Here is a 25306-nt window from a genome sequence, read left to right as displayed (position 1 = left end):
GCCAGTTCACTGTCCCTCAGACCGTTGGAGGGCCGGACTCTAGTTTAAAAAAAACTATGAACAAATTCCTATGCACACTGCACATATCTTATTTTGAAGTAAAAAAAAACAAAATGGGAACAAATACAATATTTGTATGTGCATGTGGTCCACGGGCTGTAGTTTGAGGACCCCTGCTCAAAAGGCTTTGTGGACCTCTCCTCTCTCTCTTGATTTCCTTCTTTTGCCACAAGAACAAGCCCAAACTAGCTTGCTGGGGAATTAGGGACCATGTGGAGGATACTGAGGCACCTCACTTGGAAGTCAGGCAACCCCAGAAGCTGAGCTATTGAGCTGATGTGAAACTGATTATGAACACATGGAGAACCCAACCAGTCAAGCCCACAAGAACTGCCTGTCTGTGCCCAGCTTAAATTGGTGAGCTACAGAATTTAGAACTAAATAAATGATTGTTTTAATTCAAGATTGGGATAGTGTTCTTCCTCCAGTCAGTGTCTATCTCAGTGCTATTCCAGACTCTTTCCATACCTGTCAGATCCCATTCAATTTTCAACACCAATTTCAATTGGTATCGCTTCCCAGAAGATTTTTTTTCTGATTTCCTCAGATAATGTGTTATCTCACCTGTAACTGAACCCTCATTTTGATATTTTATCTCTTTTGTAGTTGTTTTCTTAGCGTGCCTTGTAGTAGAACTGTTAGTGTGCTTCCTATCTTGGTTTCCCCACAGCTAGGAAGTAGACACTCTGGAGGCCTGAGAATATGACCCAAGCATAGCTGATCACATCACTTCTCTCATAGTGATTTGCCTCCAGAGGTGAGCACCAGAGCCAAGCAGGGCCAGTCAGAGTCTGCCTCAATGATACAGATTCTGGAGAAGGGAGTCTGGTTTTTCTTATAGATTAAGAGCTCTAAGGATATAGAGCAGTGGTCGGCAAACTCATTAGTCAACAGAGCCAAATATCAACAGTACAACGAATGAAATTTCTTTTGAGAGCCAAATTTTTTAAACTTAAACTATATAGATAGGTACATTGTTATTAATTTAATTAGGGTACTCCTAAGGCTTAGGAAGAGCCACACTCAAGAGGCCAAAGAGCCGCATGTGGCTCGTGAGACGCAGTTTGCCGACCACGGATATAGAATAAAGGAAATATAGCTGAGTTCTGGTACTGCAAGGGAGTAGGAGAGGAACTGACTATAGCATAAATAACAAGGGCCACAAACAAAAAGAGGAGAGACAAGTAGAGTTGAGGAAGAGAGAGGAATGAAGAGGTAAAAATTGTATCAACATCGAGACCCTGGATCTGGCCTGCTTTGGCAGTGGTTATTTACTTTTTTTTTTTTTTTTTTTACTCAAGCTCTATTGAATCCTGTTTCAGTTATTTACAACAAAAAAGAATGCTTCCAATTATCTGGTGAATTGAGGAAGGTTAATGTGAACCATCATCCCAGTGCTTTATCACTTCTAGTCAGGTTGACACTATAATATGTTGTCTAAATTAAGGTACTTCTGAAAGCTAAGGAGGGTGCTATTAATAATTACTCTGAGAAAACAGATGTTAACTGAGACTTTCCCCAGGTTTCCTAGAAAAGAAAAAGTGAACCTGTCCTTATAAAGCTGAGACCCAGATGCTGGGAAGTTGTAATTCAAAAAATCCAAGTACAGACCCTCCATGGGTCTCCTGTGGGAGCTAGTCAATCTCTCACTCCTACAGTCTTTTTAGACACAACAATGCAGTTAATAAATGAACACCCACAGGAAACAAGATTTATTGGACAGGTTGCAATTAAACTCTGAAACTGTGTTGTGTTCATGTAGAATATTTCTTGAAGTTCTATTTGTAATTATTTTAATTTAAAGAATGAAAAAAGTGCATCTTAGTTTATTTGTGGGAATTTTCTGTTAGGATGTTGTGTTTCTTATCCTTGTGGGGGTTGAAGGGAGAGTTAAATTAACATCACATTTATATTAGATGTTGAATTCATTTGGTTTATAAATATCACACTTTTATTTTTATTTTTGCTTAAAAACAAAATATTCCATAATTAAAGCTCCTTTCTCCTTTAAAAATGTCTAGTGTTGAGTTCTCTATTCAGATGAACTTTTTGTGTGTGCTACAGAGGACTGAAATAGATCCTAAAATAACCCAGAAGCCATTCGGTGAAGTTGAAAAGTAAAAGGTAGTTCCATTTAAGAAATATTAAGCACTCACTCCATGCATAATTAGTAACTGCAGTGAGACTTATGATGATAAAGACACAAATGGGTGTACTATAAGACAAGCTAAGAAAAAGCCCTAAAAAGAGATTAAAATATCACAATGGGAATTGATGATGGAGTAGATAACATCGGGCCTGGAAAAATTAGAAAAAGCTTCTTGGTAGAGGTTCCATTGGAAATTGGATTTTAAAATTGAAGATATTTTTCGGGCATACATGAGGTAAGGAAAGAGGCATTTCAGAAATAAAACCTCAGGAGCAGGAAATTTGGGACAGTTTCCAGGAATAGGTAGTGGTGACCTTGAACTGCAAGATAGAATAGGAAGGCTAAAAGAGCAATGCTATATCGTAGAAAAAATACACACCATACGTCATACCTCTTCCTAATGTTAGCACATTTGCCTGCCTCCACATATTCACATCCCCTTTCCCTCCCTCGCTCCACCCCCCCCCGCCCCACCCACACACACACACCAAGCAAATACTTTGGAATTGGTAGGTCATAATCAGATGCATGTAGTCTTGGTAGATATCTTCACCATACAACCCTGTTATTTTCTTGTAATATTTAATTTCCTTAACTTGTGACATTTTCAGTGACATGGAACCTCATGGTTGTATTTCACAGTCCAATGACCAGATTTCAATAGCATCACATTTCTTGTTCTATATGTTGTACTTGTGGATAGGAGGACACTATAATGTCCCCAATACCATACTAGTGTTTTGGTTCAGAGAATCTTGACTAAGAATCTGAATTGTTTAAAGGAATAGCTTCAGGGGGTTTATCTACAGGGGTGGGCAAACTTTTTGCCTCGAGGGCCACAATGGGTTCTTAAACTGGACCGGAGGGCCGGAACAAAAGCATGGATGGAGTGTTTGTGTGAACTAATATAAACTCAAAGTAAACATTACATAAAAGGGTACGGTCTTTTTTTTTTTTTTTTTTTTTTTTTTTTTAGTTTTATTCATTTCAAACGGGCCGAATCCGGCCCGCAGGCCGTAGTTTGCCCACGGCTGCATCAATTGTAGGAAAAACAAGGGGAAACAAGGTAATTGGGAAAATAGTTAAAAGCTCACAAGAGTCCTAGTAGGGTGCATACATAGGTAGAAATAGTGAAAATGAATAAGAGAAGACAGTTTCAAGAGACTTTGTCAAGGTAAAATGTAAAGAATCTAAGAATTGATGTGAATGGAAGTGAGAAGGATGATTACATTTGTGCAGAGAATGGTAATATCCTTAGAAATAAAGTTGTCAAAAGGGAGACAGAGAGAAGTCAACAAGTATGATTTTGAACATAAGGCATTTTAATTTATCCACCAGTGTATTATGTGTGAGGCTAAACTTCTCAAAATTTTAACTATTTAGAAGGATCTAATTGGTAGTAGGAAAGAATGGGATAAAAAGTTATCTTAAGACGACTCCTTGCTTCCACCAATATGGAACAGCATTGAAGTTGCATCACAAGCCCATTTAACTGAGAGGGGGAGAGAGAGAACAAATTTATTTATTTATTTATTTATTTATTATATTTTATTGATTTTTTACAGAGAGGAAGGTAGAAGGATAGAGAGTTGGAAATATCAGATGAGAGAGAAACATCGATCAGCTGCCTCCTGCGCAACCCCCACTGGGAATGTGCCCGCAACCAAGGTACATGCCCTTGACCGGAATTGAACCTGGGACCCTTTATTCCCCAGGCCAACGCTCTATCCACTGAGCCAAACCGGTTAGGGCAAGAGAACAAATTTAAATAATGCATGTGATTCCTCTTTATGAGTAAATGATAGGGAGCCATGAGTTTACTGTTCCCACAGAAGGTGTTGTTTCCTGCTAGCCTCTGGAAGTATGGACATTGATCCACTGGATTGTAGTCAGGCCAATCTTCAATTTGCCTTTCCTATTGGCTTCATAACCTAACCACTCAATTGTATGACCCCACACTATGGTTTGGAATAGAGGAACTTGGTGTCCAGATATTCAGGTGCCTTCAGCATCTAAAAATCTTTCTACATCCATGCTTTAAAAGAATTTAAAGTCATTTGACAATGAAGACAATACTTCCAGTCTAGTGTTTAATATTTTTACTTCCCAGCAGCATAATACCACTTTGGTCAGGTTGAACCACTGCACAATTTTGCAGCTCTTTCAGAAAAATAATTAAAACAATTGGAAAGACACAATCACATGCAATGGTGAGAAAATAGTACTACTGCCCATCTTTTCCTATAAATGTGAACTATCCTTGGTTCATCTCCACACTGTGCATTTATTATAAGCCCTTATAGCAAGGGATTTTGTTTCTTTCAGGGTTTGTTTTTTTTTTTTTTTTTGTAGCACCAAATGGACACAGTGGCTAACAATCAGTAATTCTGAAAAATCATTGAATATTTATCACATGTCAGAAGTTTCCTGGACCTGTACTTTTATCCACTACTCTGGCTTGAAGTGTTCATGAGAGGAAGCTATAACATAAGATTGTGTTTTGTTTCTGCCACTTACATGGTTTGTTGACTATGAATACTTTACAAACATCTTTTTGTATACTACTTTACAATTTCAGAGTATTTTATATACAGCGACTCATTTATGTTAATGTAATGGTGTCCCCCAAGCCACAGAAAATGATTAGACACATGAGCTCCTGTGTTACAGTGCATGGGTTCAAATCCTAATTCCATCTGCTAAATGTGCGACCTTGAACAAGTCACATTCTGTGCTTCAGTTTTCTTGTCGATAACCTGGAAACTACTTAGTAGAATTGTTGAAGGGATTCAGTGAGAGTCTATGAAAGTACTGAGCACAGTGGAACCCAGTAAGAGCTAAATGTTAGTTCTGAGTAAATTATACTTACGTACCTCATTGGGATATAACTATGGTTAATGGATAGACTAAGCAGCATTTTTGAGTGGTGTGTTTAGAAAACCCAGCTCAGGAATATGTGCACGAAGTCTTCATGATTTGCATGGGGTTAGGGATTTTAGTTTCTTTATCAAGGAACCTGATGAACAGGAAATTCTAGTTATTGCTAGTGTAAGTGTTGAATATTTCCTCACAGTAAGTTCCATGAGGGCACTGTGTCTGTCTTGTTTGCCGTTGTATTTCCAGAATCTACCACATATTAGTTACACAATAAACATTTGGTAAATGAATAAACACATGAAAAAGTCTTAATAGCTGTGTGATTAAGCTTAAATTCAGGTACATTCTAGGAATCAAATATGAGAGTGATCTTGTGAAAGCAAGGCAAGATTTAGGGATGGTAATCCCACTTACTATGAACTCCTTAGAAAAAAAGTTAATAAATATCAAAGGGGATATTAATAATATGCTTGAGGATGTGACTTTTCTTATTTTAAAAAATAAAAACATATGTTTTATAAAATTTATTAATGGAATTCCATGTTTTGATTATCCTTGCCAAGGTCCTTTCATAAAGAACTAGAAAGGTTGAATTTTACTCATTATGGAAACTCTGAATCCCCAAATCATTCCTCAAATACTTAAAGCCTTCAAAGTAATTGATTCCAAACTCATATCTAGAAAATATTTATGAAGAGTCCATTCTAATTCTCACTATGAAATTCATAAATTATAGTGCCAATTAGTATAAGTTGGTAAAAATTTTCAAGTGACCAGAAGGAAAATTTATTTGTGTATCCACCTGTTCTGTCATTCATTCATTCAATGAGTATTGATTGCCTACATTGTGCTAGACCTTATATCAGATGCCAGGGATACGGCAGTCCACAAGACAGTCACAGCCCTTCCTCATTGAGTCTTTTAATGGAGAGAGGGTTGAGATGGGTAGGACCATCCCAAGATTGGGGAGATCTTGCCTTATGCTGGCCTCCTGAATCCTAGAGCATTGATTTTCACTCTGCAATGCTTTCTAAAGCTGGTCTAACAGGCTGAGTCTGTAGGCTAAACACATGCTAGCTAGAAGTGGAGAAATTCAGGTATTATTCACATATCCACAAACATCTATAGATGTTTAAAATAATGTAAACAAAACATTACAATGTCTTGGAGTCCTACAGACACAGCTGAGTAAAATACATTGCTATCAGACCTGTTTGATTTGTCCTGGTTGAAAACTGCATTTGTAAATTGGTGAGATTCATCTGTAGGCAAGTTCTTCAGGGACAGGCTTGAAGCCCCAAGGTGCTAGGTTTTGTATTTAGACCTTAGCATTGTCTTACAAAATAGTGGTAATTCACAGAAAATTTCCTATTGATTACATGAAGCATGGAAAGTCTGTTATTCTTTTCAAAGTCAATTGTAATTTGAACTCATTATCTCCCCAAGGATGTTCTATTTCAATTTCAAGTGGTATCAGAATTAAAAGATAAATGCCCAGTGAAAAAGTATGGTACAGGTACTTGCCTTCAAAGTAAAAAAAAAAAAGAGTTTAGAAAAATCCAGCCACCAACCTAACCGAAAGAAAGAACTAAAATTCACCAGGATCACTGATGAATGGTAACAACAGACCCCTCCCTTAACTTTTAATATCTAATTTGTTTATCATATTAGAGACTGAGCTTCATGTAGAGCAACTATTATATCTTTAATATGATTTTGGACATAAGAGTAGTGATTAATATGATCATTAATAATAAAGAGCATTAAGACAAGTTGTCACTTTTCCCATCCCCTATATATAGGTTCAGGGAAACTTTAGAGAACCACAAGTGTTCTAAGTCTTTTCTTTTTTATAACATGTTTTTATTGATTTTAGAGAGAGAGGAAGGGAGAGGGACAGAGAGACAGAAACACTGATGAGAGAGAAACATCAATCAGCTGCCTCCTGCATGCCCCCAACTGGGGATCAAGCCCCCAACCTGGACGTGTGCCCTGACCAGGAATCAAACTGATGATCTCTTGGCTCATGGATCGATGCTCAACCACTGAGCCACGCCGGTTGGGTGCTTATTTTTCCCCTCCCCTCTCTAAGTCTTAGGCATAGTTACTTTTGATTAAAACTTTAGGGGGGGATTTACATTTCAACAACTAGATTTTACTGAAAAAATGTGGCCATTGGACTGGACACTTGTATGCAGGAACACTGGGACATGTAATCAGTCCTTAGATGTCTCGGGTGTGATGGATTGCCCCTCCACTGTGACAAAGGGCCTGGCATACATTTATTAGCATTTATCTTTATGCAAATGAAGCACAAAAATACAAAGACTTCTAGAAAACACAAATGTAAGGTATCTGCTCATTTGTTAATTGTTCTGTAAGTCCATGAAAATATTTATATTGATGTTAAAACATGATAATTTAACATTAACCAAATACAGCTAAATAAAAACATACCTTAAGCTCCAAATTTATACAATGTAATAAAATGTGTCAAAATGACCATTTCCTCATTACAAAGGTTCAATGACTTCCCTTTCTGAGAATCAGTGGCATTGCCTGAATACCTTTAATATTTCTTTGTTAAATAATAACTAAAATATATGTTTTATTAATTTTTTCTTATAAAAATGAGAACTACCTCTTTCAAACTGAATTATACTCAAGCAGTATCCATTTGTTCCTTTTAGTCATGCTTATCTCTTTTGCAAACCTATTTTACACAATATTCAGAGGCCTCCGTCTTGCCCTCCACCCAGCTCTATCTAGTAAAAAAATGATGTTTTCAAGCTTGAGAATCTGTTACTACAGCAGAATCTTGTTGAAGTTGGTGCACCTCCTAGTTGCCTTGCTGTTTATCCTCTGTTGGGTGATGGGCTATGAGAGTAGGCAGAACTTGGCATTGACATCATCACCTGACAGGGCAAACTAAAATGTGTAGAGTAATTCTGACTCGTTTATTTTCATGAAAACAGTTCCTAAACTGAGCTTTACAGATTTTTAATTTGGAGGACTGTCTGAAATGTGAATTCTATTTTATCTTTGGTGATCAATTTCTGCATTTGAGAAGAGGGAATATTCAAACAAATACTTGCTTCGGTTTTAATGATCTAGAATACTTCAACTGGATATTTATTCTTTTTCCAGGTACACTTGTGTGCTTAAGATATTTAAGTACCCAAATAATTATTGCTTCCTATTCATTCCATAGAGAAAAATCAGACTTATATGCCTAGGTTTACCATAAGTCAAAAGTTATCATCTGTATATGTGGCTCTAACAGATCATTTCCCAGTAAATTATAGTTTCTGAAAGGTGATTATCTCATTGTCTATTTACTTACATGAATCATGGAATGAAGGCAGTATCTTTACCCCCTAGAAGCAGCAGTATCTTTTCATTTACAATATTATTATCACTGGTTCACATATGCCTAATTTTAAAAGGAATAATACTTTGGATCTTAGATTGACAAAAATATCCATTTTATATTTGAAGAAATTTATGTAAACTTTGTATGACATACATATTTGTATATATATGCACATGTATTATAATTTAGTTTTTGTTAAAGCTGCAAGCTTTAAAATATCAAATAGACTCCTATGACGGCACATCAGTGTAGGTAGAAAGAGCGTAGATTTCTCTAGAGCTTATCAATCAAAAATATAAAACCTAAAAAATAATATTGACTGCAGGGTTATATATAAATATCATATGAGGTTCATGAAACCAGGTCCTTTGCTAATAATGATCTCCTACCAGATTCATAATATTTGGTAAGGAAAGACCTAAGTTTGTAACAAATACACTCTCATAATATATATTTTGTGGAATAAATATACATTATATTCTGTTAGAATTAATAATAGATACAAGCAATGCTTAAATTAAAAAAAAATACAGTACTTGATTTCTCTATCCTTGCTTCTAGCAAACTAAAAGTTGAGCTATATCGGCCTACTCTATTAATGCATAATAAAATTCAAGGAAACAAAACAAAAAGCCAATTGCTTCAGGAACCTGAAGAGAGTATAAATATAGTATAATTACTTGTTTTCAAGAGGGGGAAAGATGTTGACTTTGCAATTAACTGAATTTCTAATTCTGACAGCTCAGCAATATGGACGTGAAACAGGTCAGGGTGAGGAGCAATGTGTAGGTTTTAAGTGGCGACAATATTGAACTGATGCAGTTTGAACTATAGCCTAATGAGGGTTTTGTTCATCTCTGGAAAAGCTATAGACCCAAGGTTTACTTAATCCTGGCCCTGGTGATTAATCTGAAAGTCATGGACTTTATTCTTACACTGTTTCAGTCTGCAGACTGGAAAACCTCTCCACTGGCACACAGAATTCCCACTGCAGTGAATGGAAGGTCTGTGTGTGTGAAGAGCAGCGAGCAGCCCGGGTTCAGCCCAGATAAAGAAGGTGTCGAGTTGCCTTGGTAAAGAATTTACACACCACGCGTTCACAGCTTCTTGACAGGTATAATTATCAGTGTTGTCTTTTCTTTTTACTGTGTGCTGGGATTCAGAAGCACGGTTTCAAATTTGTGACTATCGGATGTTTGATCAAGTAGCTTTACTTCAAGGACCTGAAAGAGGAAAAAGAGTGAAGAGAAATCGGTGATTAGCATTCATTTGTCAACTACAATTTGCTAAAAATATCAAAAGAGCATGTGCTCTGTGAGAACAGCAAGGATTATTTTGGGCGCTACCATTCATACACAATCTTCCATATATGAAAAAAAACAAACAAACACTGATGTTTGCAAAGGAAGTAATTGCTGAATGAGGATGGAAAAGACACCAGTTGTTCCCTAAAATGAAATAAAGAACACCAGTTTGGAAACATCTTTTTTTTTTTTAAATATATTTTATTGATTTTTTACAGAGAGGAAGGGAGAGAGATAGAGAGTTGGAAACATCGATGAGAGAGAAACATCGATCAGCTGCCTCCTGCACATCTCCTACTGGGGATGTGCCCGCAACCCAGGTACATGCCCTTGACCGGGATCGAACCCGGGACCTTTCAGTCCGCAGGCCGACGCTCTATCCACTGAGCCAAACCGGTTTCGGCTGGAAACATCTTAAATGTAAAACATTTCTTCCTCCCAATTCCAGGTAACTTTTTTTTTTTTTTCATGAAGACAAAGAATAGCTAAGCTTTATAAGACTCTGAGGGGCAGTTAGTGGTGTTCTTGCAGGAAGCACCAATATTTCTCCTCCGAAGCAGATATTAGGTCTGTTTCTTCTCCCACAAGGCCAGCCTGACATCAGCTACAACCGAGCAGGCAGCTGCCCATATGGTCAGGTTTGGGGGAGCAGCCTTCCCCAAACTCTCCTCTGAGACCTGTCACTCTTCCACCGTGATGAGTCATTTCTTTCAGAGAGAACACTGGTTTTCAACCTTTGATTTTAAAGCTGCAAATATTTTTTATTTCTATGAATGCAGAGCACAACAATATACAAAATAGATGTTAACAAATTGTTCTGGTTGATGTGTGCATGTGTGTGCATGTGTATGCGTATGTATGCGTGTGTATGCATGTGTGCATGTGTGTGTGTGGGGGGGGTGGGGGGTACTTGCACCCTCCAGGTGCCATGCCTTCCAGAGATGTGCCTCAAAGCCCGTGGGCTCACACAGTGGAACTGAAACCAGGCACGAGGCCACTGCGCTTCTTCAGAAGACACCTAACAAGACATTACTAGTACATATGACATCCGCCAAGGACATGTTAACAACTACAACACGGGCGACCGTGACGACGACGACTCCTACTGGGTGCTCATTTACTTGCCACATGTTTTGGTCAGAGTTTTACATGCTTTTGTTTATTGAATCTCCACAACAGACTGTTTCACTGAGCCTTAGATTAAATAACTTCCTGTTAGTCCCAAATGGCAGAGATCTAGAGATTCTGTTTTTAATAAATTTATTTATCATACATGTATTTACATGTCCCAAGGAAGTGGGCCTCAGAACAACTACATTTTAGTAAGAGTCTTGGGTCTCCTCATCCATCAAGAGGGGGAGTGGGCCTGTGGGGCCCTGGGTACCCACAATGTGCGTCACTATAGTGCCCAAGGAGAATAACCATCTGCTCCAAGTGTCTCATATTTTCCTCTTTCCCAAGATTTATAGTTCAATAGGTTAGTGTTTTATTTCCCACATTAGTTTAAATTCTATTGATTAATTTGCCTTGCTTTTATTTTTAAAATATAATTTTATTGATTTCAGAGAGGAAGGGAGAGGAAGGGAGAGACAGAAACATCAATGATGAGAGAGAATCATTGGTTGGCTGCCTCCTGCATGCCCCATGCTGGGGATCAAGCCCACAACCTGGGTATATGCTCTGACCAGGAATTGAACTGTGACCTCCTGGTTCACAGGTTGATGCTCAACTGCTGAGGCATGCCAGCCGGGCACTTTGCTAACTTTTAAATGGGCCATTCTGGTAAGCAGAATAATGGACCCCAGAACCAGTGAATATGTTAGATTCCACGGTGAAGGGAAATTGAGGTTGTAGATGGAATGAAGGCTGCTAAGCAGCTGATGTTAAAATAGGAAAGGTTACCCTGGATTGTTCAGGTGGGCCCAGTATAATGAAAAGTGGAAGAGGGGGTGAGAAGAGAGTGATAGAAGGGGATGTGATGATGGACACAAAGTTTAGAGCAATGCAGTGCATGATGCAGTGCAGGTCTCTGCCACCGTTGCTGGTTTGAAAGATGGATGATGGGACCACAAGGCAAGGAATGCAAGAAGCCTCTGGGATCTGGACAAGGCAAGGAAATGATGTCCACCCAGAGCCTCCTAGAGCCCAGTGAGACTATGTTGGACTTCTGTCCTACAGAATTACAAGATAATTAATTCATGTTCTCTTAAGTAACAAAATCTGTGGTAAATTTTTAGGGCAGCTATGGGAAACTAATAGGCTGTGATAATGAAGTGCTTTGAAGTATGGGGCACTGCTTTGAAAGTAAGTGGTGAGGGTGAGTTGGATAGCTCCAACTCTAAGCGTCCTGAGAATGAATTTCTGGAAAGCTCATGGCAATGTGTCTGTGAGGAGAGACAGAGGAATCTGAGGGCAGGTGCCACTGAAGAAAGAGGCCAAGTGCTTAAGAAACAGAGGCTCTGAAGCCCATGTTTATGAATCACTACCCTACTGCTTACAAGCTTTGGAAAACATTCTGTCAACTTTTAAAAATCCAACATGACTAGTTTCCTTCTTTAAAATGAGTTTAAAAACAGTACCTAATATCCATAGATTATTGTGATGATTAAACAATTTAATATATATGAAGTTCTTTCTTTTTTCTTTTTTTTTCTTTTTGGTTAATTCTCACCCAAAGATATATTTCCCATTGATATTTAGAAAGAATGGAAGGGAGGAGGAGAGATGGAAGCACCGATATGAAAGAGGCACATGGATTAGTTGCTTCCCGCACAGGCCCTGATTGAGCCTGCAACCGAGGTAGGTGCCCTTGACTGGAATCCAACCCAAGACCCCTCAGTTCCCAGGCCAACACTCTGATCACTGAGTAAAACCAGCCAGGACATATATGAAGTTCTTACAAGAGCTCTTGGCACAGCCTAACAGTCTAATGCGTTGCATCCAGCATTATGATGGTTATTTCTGGTCCAGTTTTTAGCTTAGTTACTCTGGGTTCCTTGGATTTAGTTTTATCGATCATCCTCTGGGACCTGGTCCTACCAGTGCCTGGCTGGCAGCTCTGGCAGTGTTCCCTGGATCAAACCATCCGGCCATGGCTGAGGCCATGGTGCTGGAAGGTATAGAACACTCAGTGGTGGACAAAATAAGGAAATGAGGGCTTGAAGAGCAGGAGGACAAAAAAGAGTCGGTGAGGCCTCTGGCAAACGCCAGCTGCTTTGTACATCTGCTAAGATCCTGCCTGGTTTTGAATATAAATGAATTCTCCATCCTTGTTCCAACAATAGGAGGTCAGAGAAATAAAAAAGGCTTGTGTGGTCTAGACTTCCTCATAATGCTGACATCTCTAGAAGTACTCTGCTTTCTATTTTATTATTTGGAATCTAGGTAAAATATAAAGTATATATTTCCATATTTTATGGATGTATATAAAGTCAGTCTTAAAAAAATAAGATGCTTAAAGCTGAATTAATGTAATACTTCAAAAACACTAATTCAAAAAAATATATGCACCTCTATGTTTATTACAGTGATATTTACAAAAGCCATGAATGGAAGCAACCCAAGTGCCCATCAATAGACTATTGGATACAATAGAATATTATCCTATATAATAAAGAGGTAATATGCAAATTGACCATCACTCCAACACACAAGATAGCCGCCCTCATGTGGTCAAAGATGGCCACCCCTATGTGGACATAAGATGGCCAGCAGAGGAGGGCAGTTGGAGGCGACCAGCCCTGCAGGGGAGGGCAGTTGGGGGAACCAGGCCTGCAGGGGAGGGCAGTTGGGGGCGACCAAGCTTGCAGGAGAGGACAGTTAGGGACGACCAAGCTTGCAGGAGAGGACAGTTAGGGGTGACCAGGCCAGCAGGGGAGGGCAGTTAGGGGTGACCAGGCAGGCAGGGGAGGGCAGTTAGGGGCAATCGGGCCAGCAGGGGAGCAGTTAGGCATTGATCAGGCCAGCAGGGGAGTGGTTAGGAGGTGATCAGGCCGGCAGGCAGGTGAGCAGTTAGGATCCAGCAGTCCTGGATTGTGAGAGGGATCCCAGATTGGAGAGGGTGCAGGCTGGGCTGAGAGTCACACCCCCCATGCACAAATTTTGTGCACCAGGCCTCTAGTTTGACCATAAAAGAGAATGAAATCTTACCATTTGTGACAGCTTGGATGGACAACTGAAATAAGTCAGACAAAGAAAACCCCTATATGATTTCACTTACATATGAAATCTAAAGAGCAAAGTGAATAAACAAACAAAATAGAAACAGATTCACAGATACAGAGAACAGACTGATGGTTACCAGAGGGGAGGAGGGTTGGGGGAGTGAGGGGAAAAAAGTGAATGGATTAAGAACTACAAATTGTTAGTTATAGAACAATCATAGGGATGTAAAGTACAGCATAGGGAATATAGTCAATAATCCTATATAATAAAAGGCTAATATGCAAATCGACAAAATGGCGGAATGACCAGTTGCTATGATGTGCACTGACCACCAGGGGGCAGACCCTCAATGCAGGAGCTGCCCCCTGGTGGTCAGTGCATTCCCACAGGGGGAGTGCCTCTCAGCCAGAAGATTGGCTCACAGCTGGCGAGCACAGTGGTTGCAGGAGCCTCTCCCGCCTTCGTGGCAGTTGGACATCCCATGAGGGCCGGACATCCCTTGAGGGCCCCCGTCTTTGAGAGGGCAGAGGCCAGGCTGAGGGACCCCTCCCCCAAGTGCATGAATTTCGTGCACCAGGCCTCTAGTATTGTAATAATTACCTATGGTGCCAGGTGGGTACTTGCAATATTGGGGGGACCACTTTGTAAAGGACATGATTGTCTAACCACTATGCTGTATACCTGAAACTAATACAAAATAACATTTAATTTAAACTGTAATTGAAAAATAAAATTTTGAAAAGTGAGTACAGATTAAAAAAAACACCCTATATTCATACTCTGTTTAAGATTCTATAATATAAGTGTATAGTGATCATATCTACTACATTTTAGGAAATGTAATCTATTCTTTCTTATTACCAAACATAAAAGCTGGAGAAAAAAACAACTGCATTTTACTTCAATAAAGTTAATATTAGAAGTAGGTATAAGGGATATTCTCTACATACTATCCACATGCAACATATTTTTTCATTTGTATCCAGCAGTTACCATGCTAATTACTCCATAATTTATACCATCTCAGATTTTTTTAAAAGTTATTTTTAATTTAGAGAATAGAAATTATATTTTGTGTGATAAGCAATAAGGTAATATCTGACAAGTCTTTTGCTTTACCTAATCTTTCCTTGATTTGTAATACTTAAAAAATATCAGAGATCTGTTCAAAGTAAATATGTCGAATTAGCTTCAAATGCCTTTGCAAAAGCCACCATAGCATGAGTTAGCAAGTGTAGCAAATCTCATTTAATCCTTAAAAATCTTAATTAATTAAAAGTTGAACAAGAGCTAATGTAGGTCTCTGACTATAAATTCACCATAAAATCCCTGGGTGACACGACTTGGTTTTATTCTGCTTGTACTTGAAATGGTCACCACAGTTTTATCTCAAGGGTCCATGCCTGTGTAAGATTGAAATTGTTGTCTTGGCGAGTATAAATATAAAGTTAATGTTCACTTAAATAGAGCTTTACCACATCATGTGCAAGAAAAAAACACCATTTGTAATTGCCTTTTGTTAAAAATGTTAGTCTTTGGTGGTGAGACAGTAGGAAATTCTGAAGTGACTTAATGAAGGCTGATGGAACAGAGAAATGAAGTTGAGTTTATGGCCCAGCAAATACCTATTTATGGCCAAGCTGTATACTTCCGAAGATGACTGAGTGAGCATAATGCTGTAAGTTTTTAGTAAGACCTCAGAAGTCAGAATGGCAACATATTTCTTTCAAAATACTTCAGAAAAAATTTACTGTGGGCTAGTGGCCTGTTAATGAGCAGAATTGGTACAAATCTATAATATTGAGGATGGAAGAAAATGAGTTAGTGAAATGAGTGTCAATGCTTGACTAAAAAATAGTGAATTGTTATTAGCAAAGAGATGTTTGAAAGGATTTGAAAGTATAAATGTAAAGTACCTTTACATTCGGAAAGGATGAGAGAGAAGGATATGGACAACATTACTTGTCCATGTGCATCCATAGCATTCTCTCTTGATGGTATCATCCTATTCCAAACCACTACATGACTTGTCTAGACTCCTAATAGCCTCCTAATTGGTCTCTGTTTTCACTCTTACCCTGCGATAATCTATTCTCTCAGTAGCAGCTAGAGTTATCATTTTTAATACCTAAATCAGATCATGTCACTCCCCTCCTTAAGTAGCTTGAGTGGCTTCAATTGCAATAAAATCTAACTTCCTTCAGTGGTTTAAAAAGCTTTCTGTGACCTGACCTCCATCTATTTCACTGTCCTTCTCATTATTCCCTAACCACCCTGGCTTTCTTTCTGCTTCTCAAACATCAAGTAGCTCATGTCAGCCTTAGAGCTACTATACTGGTTTTCTCCTCCTCTTCTACTCATTTCTGTCTTCTCCTAATCATTCAATTTCAAGTTTAATGTCACATCCTTTGAGGTGTTTTCCCTGGTCACCTAATTGGAAGTCATGATCTAACCAGTCTCTATCAAAGCACCCAATTTTAACTCGGCAAAATACTGGTCCCTCTAGGATATTTTAATTTACTTGTTTATTAACTATGTCTCTAACCAGGATGTAAGCACCGTGAGAGCAAGGACTTTTCTTAGCTTGTGCTGGTTCTTCAGCCTATTGAATAGTACCTCGCCCATCGTAGTGCTAAATAAACATTTATTGTTGAATAAATGTAGCTTTTAGAATGGAACGGAGTTTTAGATAAAGACATCAAAGTCAGATGTATATATAATAAGATTCGGAGGCTATAAAAGCAAGATAGATTGTTGAATTCCCAACTCTCTGAGGACAAATCCCATACTCTTGACTTCTCCATGTAGCTTCTACTTTTCATAAGTGTCACAAAAAATTGAAAGTCTCATGTCATATCCAATGTTTCTGGTTGTGCAAATAATAATCTGACATTGAAGGAGTTAAAATCACCACTACCCCCTGTCATTTTTCTAAGAGCATTTGAACCTCACTTCAAACACACATTTGCAGATGTCATAGTGTGGGGATATCTAATGCTATAAGCTGTGGCCTCCAAAAGATAGCAAGATAAATGTAGATGACTCCAGAATACCTGATGTTAGCACATGAAATACCTAGTAGAGTGAAAAGTAAAATAATTCTGTGCTACTTGTAACTATGGTTGTGGGGACTCCACTGAAATGACTGAAGCTTCATCTAAAAAAGTGGGTTTTCATGATACTTACATTAAAGAGTACTTCTGGGGGCGAGGGATAAACACGTGAGAAGGGTCTAGCACATAGCAGATACTTCAAAGACTCTTAAGATTTTTTTATTGAATTTTCTTAAGATATATAGAAAAATATGAGTATTCTTTGCCACAAAGTGAAATATAGGAAAAGGCAGGTGCATTTCGGGCACATTCTAAATGAACATCTAAAGAGAATTTTAAAATCTTTCCTAGCATGGGCACCGACAAGCCTCTACTTCATCTTTTCAGTGAAGCAGTTTTCTAACCAAAGGGGGCCTTCCCAGCCTCAGCACTAGAGGTAGTTGAGTCTATGCACTGTGCCAAGGCCACTGGCCATGGGAGTGAGCGGGGAGCTGATTTCAGCCTGCACCCTGGTCATCTGGCTTTGTGCCTGAGGATCTGGGTTTGCACAGAGGCTGCATTTTCCTAATTTGTAAAAGGGTATCAAGCATCTGTACCTGGTCCTCGCAAAGTATATTATTTTCCAAAATATCTTGCATTTGCAAAGAATGTGGCTGAATGACACATAAAGCAAGCATCTACATTTTCTGAGATTATTATTTGTTTGACTGTATTTTTAATTATTAAATCTAATAATTTTATCCCAGCTAAGAAACCATATTAACACACACACACACACACACACACACACACACACACTAGCCCAGCCAATACATATCAGTGGTTGAGCATTGACTATAAATCAGGAGATCTCTCTTCGATTCCCAGTCAGGGCACATGCCCAGGTTGTAGGTTGGATCCCCAGTAGGGAGGCATGCAGGAGGCAGCTGATCATTGATTCTCTCTCATCATTGATGTTTCTATCTCTCTCTCCCTCTCCCTTTCTCTCTGAAATCAATAAAAAATATATTTAAAAAACAAACAAACACTGGAATATGCAATGGACTTTCCCTGTACAGAGGAAGGCACGTCTCACCTATGACATGTGGTTTTGCTGCGCTTGTTGCTGCTGCTGCTGTTGCTGCTGCTGAATTAGCAGTTGCTGCTGCTGCCGACGCCGGGCTGTCCGTAGCTTCTCAAAGCGAGCCTCCATTTCTTCCAGGACCTTCGGGGTGTACCGCACCACCAGCTTGACGCTGTCCTTAGCAGCCTTGAGGAGTTCCACAGCTTTCTCATGGTGTTCGCCTTCTACACTCTGAAAAGACAGTGACACTTCTTAAAGGGGAGAGTTTCCATGTTCATTTTCTTGAGTGACAAATCTGAAATTAGTATCATATTAAAATATCGACGTTTGAAATTTCCAGAAGCCGTGACAAATAGGACTTATTGCCATCATCATTATTATTTAGTACTTTGCAGTAGAACTATAATCAGGCTAGGATTCACTAGGGTACAGAATAGATTGGCTGGGGCTTCAAGTTAAGAGGGTGAGAAATAATAACCAAAAATATAATACTAGCATTTTAGAATGACATGTCTAAATTTTATTTGGAAGAGTAAATGTACTAGTCAGAAAAATTTTGAAAAAAATTAAGAAATAGTAATAAAGGGTGGCTTTCCTATCAGATATCAGTGTTTATTAAGTATTTATTCCCATGAGTGAAGTTGAGTCTTATTGGTGTAGTGAGAGGCAGAACAGAACAGAGTCCAGAAGCAGATCCATTGTATGTCAATTTTATTATATGAAAAAAGTGGAATTTAGATCAAAGGGGAAAAGGATTATTAAATAATGATGCTGGGACAAATAATAATTAAATGACCCCAATCTCCCAGTCAATGCTAAATATAACAAATTGATTAAATTTTAAATGTAAAAATAAAACCACTAAAATATAATGTAGTCATTATCTTGCAATGAAAAATTAATTCTTAAGTAAAAATACCAAAGATAAAAAAAATCACAAAATCAGATTTAAAAATTGTAAGTTTCAATTTCTCACATCATAAAAAGGTAAAAAACAAAAAAAATATTTTTCATATACAACAGTCAATTTGTTAATATTCTTCAAATGAAAAACTCTTATAAGTCAATAAAGATTTAACAAAATGGGCAAATGAACTCCTGACAAGTAAGAATTTAAAAATCCCATATGTACAATAAATCTATGGAACAGTGTTCAAATTGCCTAGTAATCAAACAAATACAGATTAAACACAAAATATTTCATTTTTAATTTAAAAATCATAAATATATATTTTCAAATATAGTGTATTGGCAAGAATGTAGGAAAATGGGATTCTCATACACTAATAATAATTTAACAAAAACTGGCATTTTTTTTTGGAGGGCACTCTTGTTATATATCAAACCTTTCATAATAAATAGTTTTATTTTCAGAGGAATTTATGAAGAATATGACCGAAGAGGCACACGTACCTATAAAGTAGTTATAACAAAATGCAAAAAAAATGAAATAAATTCTTGGCTTTTGAGTTTCAAAATAATCACTTGAACACAATGGCACAGATGATAGTTGGAGAAACTATCTTTACACTAAGTAAACACAGAAAGACTCCTCCCAAACCTTCTAAAGCATCTCTGTGTTGGAATTAGGCAGAAGCAAGGCCAAGGAAAGTTGTAAGCAGACATTCTAGGACCCGAAGGAAAGGAGACCATGCCCTTCCCTCTCCGCTATTCCCCGGGACAGATGACATAGCCCCCACTTTACAGGATAGAAGTACAAAGGCCTTTCTGACTTGCTTGCTGGATAGAGCTCAGAGGAGGAACCTGTGTGATGAGACACATAGGGCCTGAGACGGGCTGAAAGACTGCCAGCACACCTGAGTGGCACTGAGGTGGCAGAGAAGGCCGCTCCAAACAGGGTGAGATTACATTTTGATCCATGTAAAAGGGAAACTAAATATGGATGTCATACTGAGCGCATCTCAAACCCACTTCAATTGTATCTTGTGATTCCTATTCCTACTACTGTACAGATTAGATCAGAAGAGGTAAGGGGTTGTGTTCCATTCTGCGGTCTGCTTCAGCAAGGTGGATGTGGACTGAAATAAAAAAGGTTTGAATTTAGCAAGGAGGCATCCGGTGACCCTTACGAGCACTGCTTCTGTCATTTGTCAGGAAAAAGGCAGATATTAAGAGTTTAAGAAATGACCATTGTGAGCCCTGGAGGCCACTTATATAACCACTCCTTCGCCAAATCTGGGTTCCGTAGAGAGCAGGGGTTGTAAATAACTGATGGGCAGAATGAATTTTTATCTGTGGCTGAAGCTTAGGAAAATAGGCTTGTTCATTGACTCATTCTTTTCATTACTCACTCAATCATTGACCTGGTCACTCAGCAGGTGTTTATTAAGCATTTATGTTTCTAGTTATAGTTCTTTGGAAGAACATGAAGGACAAAAGAAACTTTGTACAATACAAACTCTATTTTCAGTGTGCATGCAATTTCTTTGTAATTTGCCTCAACATGACTTGTTCATGTATGGAATTCTCCTTTAAAAGGAAAACTGGGTGATTTGGTTGTCCATAACCTTCTCTCATTTACTTTTTAATATTAGCACTTAGGTGTTTATATGTTTCAGTAACAATGGCTCATCATTCTCTAGGCCTGATGATGAGTCCCCAGAATACTTTTTGGCTTTGGTTGTATTAGCTTTTACTTGAGAGGGTTGGAGATTCTAGGCCAGACCTGTAGAGGCCCATTATCCCAGTGTAGGCCCTATGTCTGCAATTTAGAGTTGCCACAAGAGGTGCTGTGGGACCATTAGGCTCTCACCACAGTGAATAGCTGAGACACACATAGCTGGTGTGTGATCCTGTCCCTGCAGCACTGTCAGGCGTACCCTCTCCCACCCCTGCTCTGCTGTCCCCAAACACAGGTAGCAGCTTATGAACAGCAGAATCCATGGTCTTTGAATCCAACATTTTTGCCTTGACGCCCTATCTCTGGTTTCGACAATGACTCGGATTCTTCCCGGCTCCGCAGAGTTAACAGGTCTCCTGGTTTAATCTACCTTTTACTTTGTCCCCTTCACCAGGGCACAGAACCGTTGCCTAAGATCCAGGCAGAGTGCCATGCTTCTTCATTTCTACCACTAACAGTGCTTAGTTACAATAATATAAATTACACAGCTGAACAGTATAATGGAAAATAAGAGGCATCTCTTACAGAGAGATTTGAAGAAATATAAGCATGTTCGTAGAATATATTATTTCAAACATTCCTTAAATTTGTTTTTTAATTGTTTTCCAAAACATTTCTTAACTTTTATCTCAAAAAATTGTTCTGGGTCTCTCCTTTGCCTCTCTTAGGGATATTTTGAGTGCTTATGCTTGCCTCCTGAACCTATTATTGATCTCTGGAGTACTTTTAGTCCCTTGGGATAACTTCTTAAATAGAATAAGGCAGTTTTCTCTCTTCTTACTTTCTCTTTTAAGATAAGAACAAAAAAGCAGACTACTTTCCCATGGAGTTCTTATTCCATGCATCAAAAGTGGCCAAACTATGTGCTCAGTGAGGGTATCCACATTGACATACAAACACTTGTTAACAGGAATTCCTTGAGCTCTGAAAGTTTATAATTGATTCCTACTTTTGACTTAGTCTATATTTCACTCTTAATAAAAGTATGTCTTATTTCAAGATAAGTATTTTTGAATGTTTTAAAATATAATAGTGTATTTGTAAACAGTTAAGCCGTTTCTATCACAGCCATATATATATGCCCTCCTTATTCAGGAACTGTCCTTTGTATCAATTAGCTCAGTTTGAGCAGTCACTGAAACTTGCAGCACCAGCCTTTCACGGAGGATGAAAATGTGGCCCTAAGTGACTTGAGGAGACCTAGGAAAACTTCTAATTTTCAAGTGAAAATCCTTCCTCTATTTAAAACCTGAAAGTCTATATACAGTGGGGCCTTGACTTACAAGTGTCCCGACTAACGAGTTCTTTGAGATACCAGCTGTCTCTCAGCCAATTCTTTGCATTGAGTTGATAGAGTAATTTGAGTTAACGAGCTCCTTAACGAGCTCGGTCTCGGAACGAATTAAACTCGTAAGTCAAGGCCCCACTGTACTTTCCTTAAGAAATTTGATGATACGTTCTAAAGGAAATTCTATACTTTTAGATCTATTCCCTTGCTTTTATTTATTTATTATTTAATCTGTATTGTTGAAAGTAATACAAATGTCCCCCCTCTGCCTCCCTTTAACTGGTTCCTGACCTATCCCAGACCTTCACCTCACTATTGCCTGTGTCCATAGATTATGCATATATGCAAATAAGTTCTTTGGTTAATTTCTGACAGCCTCCCCTCCACCTTCCCTCTGAGCTCCATCTGTGCTCTGTTTCCATGCCTCTGGCTTTTAGAGTTTCGCTGTGTATATTGAAACTTGAGAAGTCATTGACATGGATTAATTTAATAAGACTTTTCAACAAGCATCTATCTGGTTAAAGCTGGATGTAAACGGCTGGCAAAGAAGGCAGAGGGATATGAGCATTCTCTAAAATACATTAAAATATACTAAGAATAGACAACCCTATCCTGAAAATATTTCTATCTTTTTCTGCTGTTTTTTTTTTTTTAAGATACTCATAGAAATCAATATGGGAAGGAGGATTCAAATAATTTTATTACCACTTCCAAATGCATAAGTAAAATATTAAGCTGGCATTAAACCATAAACCTGAATCTTCTGTATTTATGCCATATATAGTAAAATAATAGGTTTTTATTCAGAAAGCTGGGAAGAAAATAGTTCAGTAAATAACCAGATGCATACTTGTTTTGTTAGCAATCCCATGCAGTAGTAAGCCTAAGGAGCTTTAAAGTTAGTTAACTTGATGGAAGTTTAGCAACTCAGTGGCTGGTGAGCTAAACATGGCTGCATTCTGATCATTCAATTGTGTTTCTATTCCCACTCATTGTGAGATATCAAAATGGATAGCATTTCTTGGTATGCCCAATTTTCTGGGTGATTACAAATCCTCTTTAAGAGAGAATTTTAGATTGCACTGCATACATGAATTTTCTTATGATATGTGCTCTATCCCCTGTGATAGTAGTTAAATTTTGACCCTTGCAAGACTGCAAATGGAAGAAATGCCTGCCCTGGGGAGGAATAGAGTTATCTGTGCACAATCACTGCACAGTGGCCTATGCCCAGGTCTATATGAAAGTCTTCCTCTGTGAGGTTTACATGAACATAATCTTGGCCCAGCTTGTTGATTAACTGTTTAAACACTTTGTTGGATAACCTAGAGTTGGCTATACCTATCAGTTATTCTAGGTTTATCTAGTCTAGGTTTCCGAATAGACTCCTAAATGACACGTAATTCCCATAGGGCCAACTGGTATTATCAGGGAATAAAAGTATTCAAAGGTATTGGATTATAATATATTTTAGTGCAAATAAGTAGCTCAGAAACTCAGATCATTATACTTATAAAGGCCCTTAGAAATAATCTCGTTATCTCCTTGCAACTTAATGTATAAGGAAACAAACACCAAGAATGGCTGTGACCTAGTCCATATTATAAATTTGTTAGTTGCACGGCTGGCTTAGAACTCATGATTCTTAATGATTGCTCTTTCAACAATCTCATTCTGCTTTTCTAGATTAACTAACGTAGACCATGGTAGACTAGTTTTTGTGTGATGTAGAAGGATAAGAACGAGTGACCAAGACAAGATATGTCAACTCCTAGCTCTAAAATGAGCTGAGCCAGTGAAAGAGCAGGGTGAGGCTACATGAAGGGCTCACTGTTAGTGGTTATGATCCTCAGCTTGGAAAGGTCCAAAAGAGTCAAAGACTGACGTACTTCTTTCCCACAAAGGTTATGGTGATTGACCATTATGATAGTGTTGCTTTTAGTCTAGTAAGGTGTTCTGATATTATTTTAAGTGTGTGTGTCTAAACTTATAAATGTGTGTGTACTCTAATGTTATTGAGCGCTTATGCTTATTAAATGCTAGGCACTGCTAACAGCCATGTGTGCAGTATATCTAATCCTCACAACAACTCTATAGGAAAGTTATCCTAGGTCCTCAGGTAGTAAGCAGAACAGATGGACAAGAACTGGAGACTAGGCTCGAACCTACCAATCCACAGCCTTAAAAAAGATAAGAAAGAGAAAGTAAATATCACTTGGTGGCTTTCCCTATTCACATCTTTTTGAGAGCAGAAAGAGGGCTGGCTTAGGTAAGAAAATCTTATAATTGTGGCTTAGTATAACTCCATAGTCAGCATTTTAGGTCATTTAAAAAATTTATATTAATTGGGTTAATTAAGAATGAACTATCTCTGCACAAGGTACAGGATATATTCAGAAAAAAAAAACCTTTATGACTTTAATACTTTCCTTTCTCAAATATGTTAATTTCCTGTTCTAAATGTACTGTATTATCTTCTGCTGAAGAAAAGTGGCAGTGTATAAAAAGTACCACACATATCCCTTGGGAAAAAATATGCTAATGCTCTCTCATAGTACTTTCTTCCGGCCTAAATATTAATATCTGTTTCAGTGTATAGTAATTTAACAGTTTATAATCATTCTGCTGTCACTAGACTGTCCAAGGGCAGGGTGACTCTTATTACTGTATGCTCAGTAAATAGTCAATGAATAAACCCTATCTATCAATCAATCTATCATCTGGCTAAGTAGCCAGTACTGGGTTTGAATTTAAGCTTCTGCACTTACCAGCTTTGTGAGTCAAACAAGGAACTTAGAATCTCCAAGCCTAAATTTGCTCTTTTGTAAAATGAGTATCACAGAGTATCTACTTAATAAGACCATTATGAGCATTAAATTTAATATACACAAAGCACTTTGGAAGAACATCTGGCCCTTGAAGAGATCCAACAAATGCTAACTCTTTGTGGAACAATTTCCTCTGTGATAATCTTGCTACCGGGCTTCAAGTGCTTAAAGACAACAGCAACAACAAAATCTAATTTGCCTTTGCAGTAGGTAGAAGTTTCTTTTATATTATCTAGGAAGCAAACATTTATGAAATAAATTAATAGTGTACAGAGTTCATTGGAAGAATGTTTAAAACTACTTAGGCAGGTCAACTGCTTCTGATCACACTCAAGTAACTCAGAAGCATCGTTTCCATACACACAATTGATATGCTAATTACAAATGATCATTATTTGTTTGTAAAAAACTGCTGGTCTCAGTGTCTCCACAGTGTCACCCTCAGTTAAGGAAAGGAGCTTGTACAGGAGATCCACTTCCTAGATCATACAGTGTGAGTGAACCTG

The 25306-nt window shown here is 38.2% G+C and overlaps 1 protein-coding gene across 2 annotated transcripts in view; it reads right to left on the bottom strand.

Moving 5' to 3' along the window:
- Positions 1–7710: 7710 nt before the first annotated feature.
- Positions 7711–25306, bottom strand: part of LIN7A (lin-7 homolog A, crumbs cell polarity complex component) — a 139650-nt gene continuing 122054 nt past the window's right edge. For both annotated transcript variants that reach the window (XM_081084177.1, XM_081084178.1), the window contains 2 exons: positions 18056–18274; positions 7711–9682 (listed from right to left, as the gene is read on the bottom strand). In XM_081084177.1, the coding sequence (XP_080940303.1) occupies positions 18056–18274 (219 nt within the window). In that variant the 3' untranslated portion in view covers positions 7711–9682. The remainder of the gene's footprint in view (positions 9683–18055; positions 18275–25306) is intronic.

The sequence above is a fragment of the Myotis nattereri genome (assembly GCF_964212035.1).
Source record: "Myotis nattereri genome assembly, chromosome: 2".
Lineage (NCBI taxonomy): Eukaryota > Metazoa > Chordata > Mammalia > Chiroptera > Vespertilionidae > Myotis > Myotis nattereri.
This window is presented reverse-complemented; position numbering and strand designations above follow the sequence as displayed.